This window comes from Mustela erminea, chromosome 3 (genome assembly GCF_009829155.1).
Source record: "Mustela erminea isolate mMusErm1 chromosome 3, mMusErm1.Pri, whole genome shotgun sequence".
NCBI classification, from domain to species: Eukaryota; Metazoa; Chordata; class Mammalia; order Carnivora; family Mustelidae; genus Mustela; species Mustela erminea.
In genome coordinates, this window is record NC_045616.1 from 35,204,024 (window position 1) to 35,217,752 (window position 13,729).

Genomic DNA, 13,729 nt, shown 5'->3' on the forward strand with positions numbered 1-13,729 from the left:
ATGATGAAATACATGAATGTGTTGTTATATATTCATTATGACATATATGTTACATGTAACAAGAATTATTGCATATATTATATTATATATTTTTATTGTTATACATAGCATATATTATTTTCTTCTTTTTCCTCTACAATATTCTTTCCTCAACCTTAAGTCAAGCCACTAATTCAACTAATACATCCCTGAGTTTATATCACATTTGCTGACTTGCTTATACTATTGCCCTTATATTTTCTTTCACCTTTTTAAAAGTATGATGTGGCATTAAATTGCCATTATTTCCCCCCAAAATCCCCAATTTTGCCAAAGCGCCTGAGTGTGTTGTGTGTCTGATGATTATTGCATTTACCTTTCAGTAAAAGATCACAAAAAGGAATTTGTGCTCCAAATTTTTTTTTAATAAAATTCTATCATTATCAGGGCAGAACTCATGATATTCTCACGACCATGGCAGCACAAAACTGAGCAGTTGAATTACAAGCATATTTACCTGATGTGCTTTTTTCAAATGCCTGGCATCGCTCTTGCCTCTTTATTCCACTAATGACTTTTAAAAACAATAAACTCTCTTCTCAATTCCAAGTCTTGCTTTTTCCTCAGAATAGCAGCATGTTTCCTTTATTGGGTACTTGAGAGCAGTGGTTTTTTGTGTGTGTAGAGCAGGAATCTTAATATTGTTACTCCATTTTGCTACATGGTTTGTTGCTTATGCAGACAGAACTGTAACTGTAATCAACAGTAGAACATTGAGAAATATGCCATTGAGAAATTTTGATTTATAGTTTAAAATAACACAAAGCTGAGTACTGGGTTTGGGAGTGTTGCTTTTTCTTACTGGCTGTCTGATGTGATGTTGCCTGCAAAGGTACCCACTGTCTGAAACAAATGGTGAAATGACCTCCTTCCTTCTCCATGCTTTTTCAACTTTCTGCAAGGGGAAATTGAGTAATGCTTCCCTCCATGGTTTCTATCAGTCTTACATACTGGTTTCATTAGCTTTCTACCACACTCCCCAGGAACAAGGAGATGAAGTTTTTCCCTATAGAGAATAGACTGGTGACTGGCCTAAGCAAAGCAACCTGGATTTTAGTGATTATGACATTTCAGGGGCTAGGCGGCTAAAATTCTTTTACTAAGTGCATTTATAATAATTATATTTTTGTTGGTTTAATGACAGTGTTGGTAAGGGAAAATGTATTTGTTAAGAGCTATATTCATAAATGTATATACATGTATGCACACATACATACCACATACTCTTTTGAATATAAATTAAATGGTTGATGAGCAAGTCTTTTCATTGATGGAGAGAGTTAAGAAAGAATCCTTGAGATGGATATTTTACAGGCAAATGGACTTTATATTAGGAATTACTGAATTGTCCTGGTAGCCAGAAAAACTAAGTAATGTTCAATAGCCTTTCCCTGGAATTTCTAAATTTCATTCTATTATATTTACTTAAATGTTATTTAAGAAGAAAATTGGGGGGACCTTTTTTCTGTTGTATTCTTCAGATAGATAAAAATTAATTGAAACCAGCCAGCATCCTTCTGTTGGGATTTAGAAAATGTAAACTGTATACTTTTCATAAGAGAATTCTTGGTTGATATCCCTTATTGTCATTTGTAGAAATATTTGTACTTTTTTTTGAAAAAGAAGTGTAATCCTTTCTTTTTTTTAAAGTAAAAAAGTTATCTCTCTGTGTAAATTCAGTGTACCAACACAACTAAACATGACCTGCTTCCTCTCTTTCCTGTAAATGTTAGAGCAAAGATTATTTTACCTCTGACGTGAATGCTAATTATGCAGTGATATGGGAGAAAATAAGAATAAAGTAGCTGCAGTTTCAGGGCTTTGGAAGTAGGTTTTATGAATTCAGCAGTGATGATTCTTAGGCCTCAGAGGGTTCAGAGTTCAGTCTAGCTGAGTATTAGTAAAGTCCAACTTATGTAATGTCCCTGCCTCCATCAAGCCCATGTGATCTTTCTTTTTACTTCTTTGTGGTGAATTATGTGGGTTACTTTATTACCACTGCCCACCCTTTTCCAGCTCCCTAATCCAGAACTCCTTCCTCATCCCTTCTTTTTTAGAAACTAACAAGAAACCTTCACTAGGCTTTTCTCCCAATTGCAGAATTCGTTTTATTTACATTTTATGTAATCACTACTGAAAATCACCTGTAAAAGTTATTCATTTGGCTTTTGATCAGGCCAGAAATTTTCTAAACTTAAAAATTAATGACAAAGTACAGGCTTCCTGAGTATGAATGGTTGAAGCATATAGAAAACATTTGGAATGGAGAATGTTTGACCTCCTTTCTTTGTGTCTTATTACTGCTATCTAATTATGAGCTTTCAAAGATACCAAATTAGGTGCCCTCTTCATTGCATTTTAAAATAAGTAATCTATTTCTTTTCTTATCACTAAAACCATCTCTCAGACAAAATTTCGAATGATACATTTGGATGTTTAGAATCATTGTTAGCCAAAGTGAAACTATTCTTTTGACTTTTACAAATTGTCTTTACCTACTGTGCTTTATAGTCTTCTGAGAATTTGGCTTATCCAAAAAGAGATTGTGTGCCTTCCCAAGTGAGAAGGAAACCTTTTGTCAGCATCTTGTCTGAGTTAACTCCTTGGCTACGTAGGTCATGGGAGGTCTATGTTGAACATCAGTCTTTGGCTCTATCACAAAACTGGTATTGAAGCATAGGCCAGCTCCCAGAGTACAGAGGTTAAAGAGGCAATTAGTCACTACAAAGCCGACTTGTGGCGTCTTCTGGTAAGGAAGTACTTAACTCTTTCCTGAACGATGCCTAGAATCTCATCTTCTGGGTGTTTTTATAGTCCATTAAAATAATTTAGTTTTAAGTCATAGCCATTTTAAACCAAAGGTGAGCATGAAGTATATGATGTCTCTTGAATTGAGACTTTCTTATCAATACTTAAAGCAACCACAGTATATGGGGTAGAGATGGGCAGGAAGATTATTTTCAATTATATGTTGAATAGTGCACCTAAATTTCATTTTAGTTGTTTGGAAGCCTAACAATCTCTTTAAAATAGTTCTAGCTTTACTGTTAAAGTTGATATTTATTATTGGTGGTGGTGGTGGTAGGGCTTGGTTTAGAGCTGCCACAGTATTGCCTCACTTTTTTTCCAGAAAAGAAGTGGCCCCTGATGAATTATCATGCACTAAACTGGACCATAGTTTTATATGTTTTTATATTCCTGAGTTTTTTAAGGGCCTGGGCTTTTGCTTCTACACAATAAATTTTTGTAACATATAGAATACTAAAAACCTTCTCTTCTGTCCTATGTCTTAAAATATGCCAGGAAACCATAAAGATAGCACCAATCTTAACTGTATCAACACTGTGCAGTGCCTGGATTCCCCCAGAGTTCTTGGTCATAAATTAATGGAACCCCAAAAAGCTGAAAAGGAGGAGTATTCTTAACTTTTCCTATTTCAAAGTAACTACATTTTTCCCCATTGAAGAACGAATAAACGGCTGAATTAGGAAGTCTTACCTTTACATTTCCCTCCCCCTTTCTCTTCTAGCATTTCCTTTAGTCCTGAAATATAGCTATTTTCAATGATAAGATTTTTCTGTTCCTAGGTGGGAATATTATCATCAACAATAACAAAAATAAATAGTAGCTGATCTATCAAGATTATAAGCATTACGGCCATCATTTTATAATAATGTGGGCTTCTGATTATATCTTTGAATATTTCTAACACAGAATTTACACTCAATAGAACATGGTTGAGTTAAATAAATAAATAGAACCTTAGAATCTTTTTTCTGCCTCTTGCATATTTTGAGGACTACTTAGAAGAAGTGAGCTCAAGCTGTTATATAATGACTTAGTGTAATTATGGTAAAAAGATGGAATAATGGGTAAAATTAAAAGTAAGACTTTCGGATAAATACATCTGAAATATTAAAACCAAAGCCAAGTTTATCACAAATTTGTTAGTTTAATCTCCCTCTCCCCACCCTTTTTAGAAGAGCTTTTAACCATTTTGTTTCTTAGTAGCTTAAGGAGGATGTGCGTTTTTAAAATAGTGCAGGCTTCATTCTATCTGAACATATTTAAAGCACTTTAAGAAATAAATTAAAACTTGTTTTACAAAGTATTTCTGTAAGAGCTAGTTTGTAATGGTCTTTCCTAAATATATTATAAAATATTGTTGTTGTATAACTCCTTTTTTCAGTGCTGACTCCTCCTTACTCACTAGTTGGGAAACCTACCTGATGTTAGAGACACTTAGGTAAGGAGTGGTCCAGAATGAATCAGCGATGACAGCATCTGCTCTGCCTCCCTCAGAGGTGTAGCACCTCTGTTGGCAAAGATAGAAACCGGTAGACCTTAAGTTTCAATAACATATCCATTTGTAGGCCACTTATTAAAATCTCATTAAAAAAAAACACCTACTATTCTCATTTTATAACCTTTTGCTATCTTTGTGTGACAAAACGGGCATCAGTTCTCCACTGTTTTAAGTAGCAAATTACTAAGTTAATCTTAGATTTCACTAATCAGGTATTGGCTTTCTGGAGAATAACATTTGGTAAGTGAGAACTTAATGAGTGTCCCAAGATAACTATTGTTAACTGGTGGAGCTGGTGACATTTTGTGTGTCACTGCTAGTCTTTGCCCCGTGGTATATTAAGAACATGCTTTGAGCAAATGCTTTAGCATTTTCATTGCAAGTCAACCTTTTAAAAAACTCTCTTGCAATGAACATCTCTTCTATGAGAATATTTTTGGACGTTTATGTGAAAAATTGACTTATGTATATATTTGGTACTGTGTTGTTAGTGGGATAGAATAGAAGAACATTTACAAGAAAGTGTATTATAAAATACAAAGGACACTCCTCATATCATTCTGATGCCTTGTGTCTTTCATTTGTTATTATGTGCACTTGTTTAAGTTGAAGACAGCAATAATACTGCATATTATTTCTGTGAGGTTAAGGTATTATATTACTAGACAAAGTAACTATAAATAGAGTGCTTATAGATACAATTATAGTCCTATGGGAACTATAGGGGAAATGTACTATTATTAATAGATTATTGAATTGATTCATCTTGTACATGTTTTACCTGTAAATATGCCTTTTTTGTGTAAATAGAAATCTTTTATATAGGGCATTTTCTGAAAGCAGAGTATACCTGTAAATCATGCCAATTCATTTGCTACACTGAGATCGGATTATTCTTCAGTAAACTCAATTTGAGGATTTAGAAAAATCAATCAAATATCATTATTCTTTCTATATGATGCCAAATTGTGTTTTGGTGACCTCTGCTATCATTTAAATGACCTGAAGTCAGGATGAGTTTCCTTGCACAGGATTGGGCCAAGTTTGCTCCCTTTTTGCTCTCTTTAGATCTTTTAAATCCTGTTTATTCCTTTTTCATTTGTATGTGTCTGTGGGTTGCAGCTTCTTGTGCTTTTACCCACTTATAAGCTATATAATACAGGGTGGCTTGTTTAGTTTCAAGAAATGATGAAAATGAAGTTCTATTCCTTAAACCCCTAAATAGATCCCTTTTACAATGTGTTTGCATTTCAGACGTTTTAAGGTTTGATCTACATGTTTATTCAGTCTTAAAGATATCTAGCTCCCCATTGTGCTTATTTGCCAATTACTTTACAGCCCTTTTCATACTTTTTGTTTTAAATCTGTGGGGTTGTTTTTGTCTTGTTGCATTTTTTCCTCTGCTTGAAGATATATCTATTATTCAAATATAAAAGTGGCTTAGGAAAGAACATCCTAAAGTTTATTTAGAAATTCACCAAGCCCATACTAATGCATCTCTAATGGGGACATTTCTTTCCACACCTCTAAGGTGATTGAGCCTGTCCTTTAAAGTGAGATTTGCAAACCAGTGTCTGGCAGCTCCAATTAGCTTCTTTTGGGTTTGAAGCACATCACAAACAGTAACAAGGTCTCCTAGGACACTCCTCTTGCAAGCAGTGTAGTCATATTTCCTCATTAGTTCTTTTCAATTGTCACTAATGCCATGTTCCAGCTTTTGAGTAGGAGACAAAAAACATAAAAATTTGGTATGTATGTAGAATGAGCCATTGTTTTCCATAATTCAAGACTCTTTTGAATTCCTTTGATAGTTTTGAAGCTTACACAGCTTAATTCATTAACCTTTACCCTTCACATAAATCAGGTGATTAGGAATCTATTGCTAAGGAGACAGATTTTTCCCTCCACTGAAACTAAGTAAATGCATTCTCAAAAAAAAAAAAAAAAAAAAATTCCTATATAGCTGACAAAAATAACCTTTTTGTTGCTTTTCAGATCTCATCAGATATTTCAGGTGCATTTTAGAACATTATCAAAAGCAAGTGAACATAACATTGTGTTATTATAAATAATAATTCTGGATATTTTGGAGCAGGTTTTCTTATGCTTTTTGGAGTTCTAGAAGAGTGTGTGTGTGTGCGTGTGTGTGTGCACGCGCGTGTGTATATATACATATATGTATATATATACATATATACACACGCGCGCGCACACACACACGCACACACACATACTCAATAGCTGTTACTTAAGAATTTACAATGGTTGCAATTTTAAAAATTTTCTTCAGAGGCACCTGGGTGGCTTAGTTGGTTAAGTATCTGACTCTTGATTTTGGCTTAGACCGTGATCTCAGGGTTGTGAGATGAAGCCTGCCTCAGCCTCTGTGTTGAGCGTGGAGCCTGCTTTAAGATTCTCTCTCTCCCTCTCCCCTGACTCCTCCCACTCCCTCTCTAAAATCAATCAATCAATCAGTCAATCAATCAGATTCTCTCCCTATGTAGCACCCTCCCTTCACCCCTGCTCTTTCTCTCAGCAACAATTTCTTTTTCTTCTGAACCCTGTCAAAGAAGAAAATAATTTGAGGGGAGGCAATTCAGGATTAAACTAAAATATATTGAACCTGGAGCATTTGATTTGGAGAAACTCTTTGTGCAGGTCTTCATGTTATAGAGAATGAGAGTATGGGGTTTCAAAGGAGGTAGGTGGTTCTGTGGTTTCATGGAGGTAAGAATAGGGTGGGTTTTTCCAGATTTTTAAATTCTTTCTTGTTAAGATACATATCACTTTGTTTCTCAGAATTTGGGAAAATCGTTTAGTTGGCTTGTGTTTGATGTTCATGGGCTAGTCTAAGAATATTGGATTTTCTGCTGTTTTCAACTATGCCATTTTCCCATTATTAATTCCTCCTTAATAATCTTATAGATTGTTACTTTCCCTGAGGATATAGTTCTTTTCCCAAGTTTTATAATTCTTTATGTTGTCATGCATGAAATGAGAAATCTTTGAATGTACTGACCTATGGAGAATGTCCATCACATGATATTTTGAAGTTTGTCCTCAGGGATAATGGGAACAGGGGGTGGGGTAAAGAATGGGAAAAATTTGAATTCTAGATTCTGAGTTTAGGGACTCATGGCTTGTCCCTAGGGACAAAACTATAATTTATTATTGAGATTAATGAATACTCTCCGATGTATTATTTGTGAATAGGAGAGAGGATGGAGAAATGAAAGTTTTAAATGTGATCTTTGATTCTCTTACTCTCCTTTTCTTTCTTCCTTTCTTTCTTTCTCTCTTTCTCTCTCTCTCTCTTTCTTTCTTTCTTTCTTTATTTATTTATTTCTTTTCTTTCTTCTTCTTCATATGCAGCATGGAGCCCAGGGTGGGCCTCAAAATCATGCCTGTGAGATCAAGACCTGGGCCAAGATCAAGTCAGACACTTGACTAAGTCACCCAGGCAGCCCTTTACTCTCCTTCTTTAAGATTCTATCACTTTACAAACGTTTCTCTATTTTATTGGTACCATTTAAAAAATACCCTTTAAAAAACTTACATAAGTACCTATAGTCAAAAAGTTTCAATAATTACTGACCTTTACCACCTTGTTTGTTGCCTGCATACCTACTGTACAGTGACCTGGGAAATGCTCTGACGTTAATAACGCTAAAGGTCATGACTACAGCCGGGACTCCTTTAAAACAGAGAATCATTTAGAATAAATGCAGTCCACAGACCAGAGTTATGTTCATGTACTTCTTGTAAATACATACTATAATGGACTCTAGAAGTTTCAAGAGGAAAGGATAGTCACTGTGCAGGCCTCTTGTTAAGACGTGCTGTCACTGCAGGCTGCCTGGGAGAGGAGACCTGGACTAATCACTAGGTTTCAGGCCCTAGCTAGTTGATGTGGGGTTTCATTTCCAACAATTTGCAGTAACAGGACAATACAAACCATTTCCACTTTCAACTCTCAAAACAATAGCTATTTGAGGTATTTATTTGAACCACTCAATTTTGTTTAATATTATTGTATTGAGAGTTTCAGTCCACATTCACAGAACTTGGGGTTTCTCTCCTCAAACACCACATCTGGGAATGATATGATATTTACATTAAAGAAATTAAGTTTTGCTACAAATCTTCTAAGGAATGTGTTTTTCTCCACGAATCTTTGTTCAAGGAATATTTCCATGTTATGCGTAACTTCTAGCACAGTGGCTGTGATTACAGGGTAATTAAAACTAGTTGGAAAAGCTTGTGCAACCGAACTTTTAAAACCAGAGCAAAAATCCTAGGTGATCCTTTGTGAAAGCAAAGTACTTTTCTCTTATATTTCCTTTTTCTTTTTCTGTCTAAAAGGTATTTACTACTTATTTGTTAATAATGTGTTATTTCTTGGATATTGCCTCTTGAATAAAATAAATTTAGTTACTATATCTATTCATAAAAACTTCCCACTGACACACAGGGGGGAAACCTGATGCTCATGGCCTTTCATCAGTTTTTAGAGACTTTTCATCCTGTGTTTGATTACCTTATTTTCTATGAATACTGGTTCTTGTTGCCTATGAAACAGCACTTGATCTGGCTTATACAGTGAAATCAATTTGTGTTATTTTTTCTTCGTAGTGGGCTCTGTGTGTCTTTAATGTTCCTATGTGCTTGTCATGTATCTTACATAGAATCAGGTAGCAGGAATGCAGATAGGATATGGCATTTGTTTAGAGTTTTTTCACAATCAAATGTAAAGTCAGGCTTTTTGGACTATTTAGAAAGAGCATGAGAAAAAAAAGACGACATAAACATTATTTCTGTACTAATTTATTTCATTTTGTGGTAGTCATACAGAATGCTGCATCTGTGAACTTTTGGTAGGTGATAGAGGAGGATAAAATGTGTATCTTTGATATGGCAGAAAGTAGTCAGACCTTTTTTTAAACTTACGATTTTGTAATCATCTAGGGTCTTTATTTTTATCCTTAGCATATGAAAATTCATTTTTAAAGTTGTAAATAAAACATAGTTGTTGCCTGCAATGTCTTATCTGCTTTTGTTCTTCCGTTTTTATGAGTTTATTCAAATATTACATTAAAGTCAAATGACATGGAATTAGGCTTAGAATTTTCCCTTTATAATAAGCTGTATCAATGGTAATTGCATTGTATTGCTGTCTTGAGTTTTCTGCTGTAGCCATGGAAGAACCTCTCCATTTTTGTCATAAATCCTTTAAAAAAAAAAAGCCAAAAAAGAATGTTTATTCAATTATTCCAAGGAACTTTGAAATGTTTATCATTCCATTAAAACAATATTCTATAAAAATATTCTAAAGGAAAAAATATGTCCTCTTTATAACTAATTTAACCTTCAGTAATGAATTGTGTGAAGGAAAATTGTATAAAATTTTCTGACATTTTATGAAGATTCCTACAAATAAGCCAGACAGCAAATAAAATATCTGCAAGACAGAGATGGATACTCAGTAATTTTTTGATGGATTATACACACAGGTATCAAATTACTTGATCCTTACTTCCTAGGAAAGGTTAATGACTCTTTTTGCTTTTACCCTTTTACTTAACTGTTATTTATAAAGATTAAAGCAACGACTATGTTGAAGGATGCATATTCCTATGTGTCAGTATGACTGTATAGGTTTTTCTGATATTGTAGGAGACTGAGCCACAAAATGGATGGCGTTGTTAATCATTATTTTTAAAGTTCATTCAGTTCTGTATTGCATGTTCTGCTATGGCTATTAAATCTGAGTGCACCATTCAAAAACCTTTTAACTTAAATGAAACCAGAAAAGACTATAAATCTTGTGTATCTATGTCTATATTACATATCTATACAACAATTCACTTAAAATATTAAGAATTAAAAATTTTGAAGTAAAAGATCTTAAAGTTCTTACATGTGCAGACTTCTTTTTTTTTAATCTATAACCAGTGTTAGATTTTTAAATATTTCTGGTTTATATTGAATAAAGTACACAAAAATGTATATTTTAGTGTTATCAGACTCCATCATTAATAACTGAAACATGAATAATATTACTGTCCACCTGTAATGACCATCATCTATATTCTAGTTTCATTATAATTGCTTTTATATTATTATGTAAATGACATGTTCATTGTATAACCTGTGTTTACTGGTCTATTGCTAAAAGTGACATTACTCTTATAGAAATAACACTTTTCATCACTTGGTTTTAAAATATACACTAGTCATAAATGTACTTAATTAAAGTCATTTGGGTATTAGAGCACTTGAGTTTAAAGCAAGGAATATAACACTTTTTCCTGAAACACCTTGAAAGAAGTTTGTTGAAAGAAGAGAGCTGTGGCATTCATCAAAAGCTGACCTCTTCCTGTTACAGTCATGGCCAAACTCTTGCTAATTTAACTTGAAATATATTAGTGTAACTCACCACTTTTTTGTGTGTGTGTTTTAGGTGTGTGGAGGTCATTGCAAAGGAAGGACAAAACCTGAAAGAGCTGTATTTGGTGTCCTGTAAAATCACAGATTATGGTATGTAAAGAGTCATTGTCCTAATCTTTTTTTAGAATGAAAAGTTACAAAATCTGTGAAAACTTTTTGAAAGAAATCACGAGCCACTATCTCATAGAGTCTACTTAATCTTTATTTGCACTAACTCTGGTCACACCAAAAGAAATTAAGAAATCATAAGACTAGGACCCAGAGTAAAAATGAACATGTGTATCAGTTCACACACACACGTGTGTGCACCACACACACTCACGTAGGGTTAAAATGTGTGGTTAAAAAACTTATACAGTGAAAATAAATACTGGGAGAACTAAATATTTGGTATAATAAATATAACTAAAGAAGTTATTACTAGAGTTAATTTGCTTAATTTAATGTCATGTCAAATACATTCCCTGCTGGCATTCCAAATGGCACACTGTTTAATGCTTCACATTTTTTAAAGCTTTGGAAACTTCCACGTTTAGATATGTAGGAAGCGAAGGGTATATATTTGTTTGCAAGATTTTGAATTATCTTAATTTTCAATATCTCTTTAAAGTAGAGAAAAGCAAGTTGTTTTATAAAAAAAAATGAGAAGTATGAAATCATCCTGTTGGAGTAATAAAAGAAAAATAACCTAGCCTTTCCTTTTTTATTCAGCTTTATGTATTTTTTCTTAGTAATTTATGTATTTATCTAGAGTTTTAAGCAGATATTTGGCTTTATGGGAGACTGAACTGGTTTTCTTTTATCTTTTCTGATTTTTTCATTTATTTGTTTAAGTTGGAGACTGTGCTTTTTACCTTGAGGGAAACTAATAATTCATCAAGTTTTTTTAATTGTTAACTCTGACATATGCTAATGAATGACTCCAATCCTAGGATGTCATGCTGACCATCTGTCCTGGGCGGGAGAACTGTATTTTATCAGCTACTAAATTAAACCATTAGAAAAATTCTACTATAGCTCTGATAAAAAATAACATAAAATATTTGGTTTAAAATAATGCTAATTTCTTTTTCCGAGTTTATTTTTTAGAATGGAAAATGAGTCTTATGTGGATTTATTCTTCATGTTTCTGGGTCGTTGGGGTCTTTTCCTACTTATACCATGCAAAAGGAGTGTTTTGAGATTTTTTTTTTTCCTTGTACTTTGTTTTCTGGTTTCACATATTAGATTGCCACTTAGATACAGTAATTCTAAAACCTAATTTATCTCCCTGTTGTCTAGCCCTTAGAGAGTTCTGTCAATCTAGGGCATACAGGTAGATTTGTTAATTAGCTAATACATTCCTTCATTCCAACTCTTTCCTTGGCCTTCAAGCTCCTATACCATTAGACTACCTGCCCCTCCAATCTTATTTTATATATTTCTCCCCTTTCCCTATGCAGTGCCAGTGTCAGATTGCTAATGGCCCAGAGAGCTACAGATTAAGTTCCTTAGAATGAACTCTTCAAGGTCCTACAGTGGAAATGTTGCTAAAATTACACTCTGTCCCAGCACCTGTTAAGTTAGCAAGTGCTAAGAAATGTTCCAGGCGATGTGAAGAAGAACAAAAGCTTTGGACTTGAGATACAATTGGGACCAAGTTCAGTCTTTTTGTCTTTATCTGTTCTTTGGCCTTAGGGAAGTTCCTTCACATCTCTGAGGCTCAGTTTCCTCATTTGGGGAATACATGTCTGATGTCCTATTTCTGTACCCAGCACCAAGTCTAATGATTAGTGTTGGTAAATGTTGCTTTCCTACAGAAGGGGGAAAAGATTTTTTACAAAATTCTTCTAGCCTCTTTCCTTTCCTAGGTTTTGGAAGAGGTTTTTGTTGTTGTTGTTGTTGCCATTGTGTAGTTATTGTTTATTGCTGTTGTTTCTTGATATTATCATGTTTTGGTGTTTAGAAATTTTGGGATTTTTTTCTCCTGGTGAGGCAAAAACGTTAAAACCTTGCCAATATGGGTTTACGTTTATTCACTTAGGTTGGTAGATCTTTGCATATTAGTGTCACTTGGGGAGTTTCTAAAGTATACTGATGCCTGAGTTTTATTCAAAACTAATTAAATCAGAATTTCTATGAGGTGGCACCGGGGCACAGGTTTTGTAAAACCTGCCTAAATGATGTTACATGAACCAAAGTTGAGAACAACTGATCCAGTCCATTTGAAAGGGCCAGAAATGGCCATATAGGGGACTTCCTTGCCGTGGTGATGAGAAATCTATTTCAATTTTTCTGGTATCTTAGTTGTGTCAGCTCTAAGCGCTCTGCCTCACCTCATCTCTCTTCCATCTTTTCTTTGGTTTTAGGTATTCAGAGGGTTCATGGAAAGCCAGTGTTCATCTATTGATTCTGTTCTTCAAAATGTTGGGGCACAATTGAGGAGGAGGGGTAAAGGTCGATAGTTTATGAGATTGTAGTATAATTGCTATTTGATTATAAAATTTTTAAAAATCACTGAAAGTTCAGCTCAGCTCAGCTCTTTTCCCCTGGTAACATGCCAATAACACATGAATAATTTTTGTCAAAAAAGACAGCAAAAAGGATTATTCATTTGTAACCAGAGAAACGGCATGTTATTGGAGGTAACTGCTCTGCTGGGGAAGGCTGGCTGTGATCCTTTGCCCTGTGTTAATTATAAATTTTAAACAGAAAAACAGTTGCCTGTTTTCTTCTTTAACTGGATAAGTAAAGATATATTCTGTAGAACTTTTAGATTATTGAGGCTACTGAAAAGTTGTAAGATTTTTTGTACACCTGATACTGGGGGGGTTTCATCCTTTGAGAGACTACTCCAGAATTCTGCTTCCTATTGCTTTAGTCATATTCGAGCTAGTTAGTCTTGTCCTCACCTCCTCCCTCTGTGGTGCTGTGATTGTACATGCTTTCATTATAGTA

At 34.2% G+C, this 13,729-nt stretch overlaps 1 protein-coding gene across 1 annotated transcript in view; it reads left to right on the forward strand.

The window, feature by feature from the left end:
- Nucleotides 1-13,729, forward strand: part of FBXL17 (F-box and leucine rich repeat protein 17) — a 505,478-nt gene that overhangs the window by 335,630 nt on the left and 156,119 nt on the right. The window contains exon 7 of the mRNA XM_032335597.1: nt 10,806-10,882. Coding sequence (XP_032191488.1) covers nt 10,806-10,882 — 77 coding nt within the window. The remainder of the gene's footprint in view (nt 1-10,805; nt 10,883-13,729) is intronic.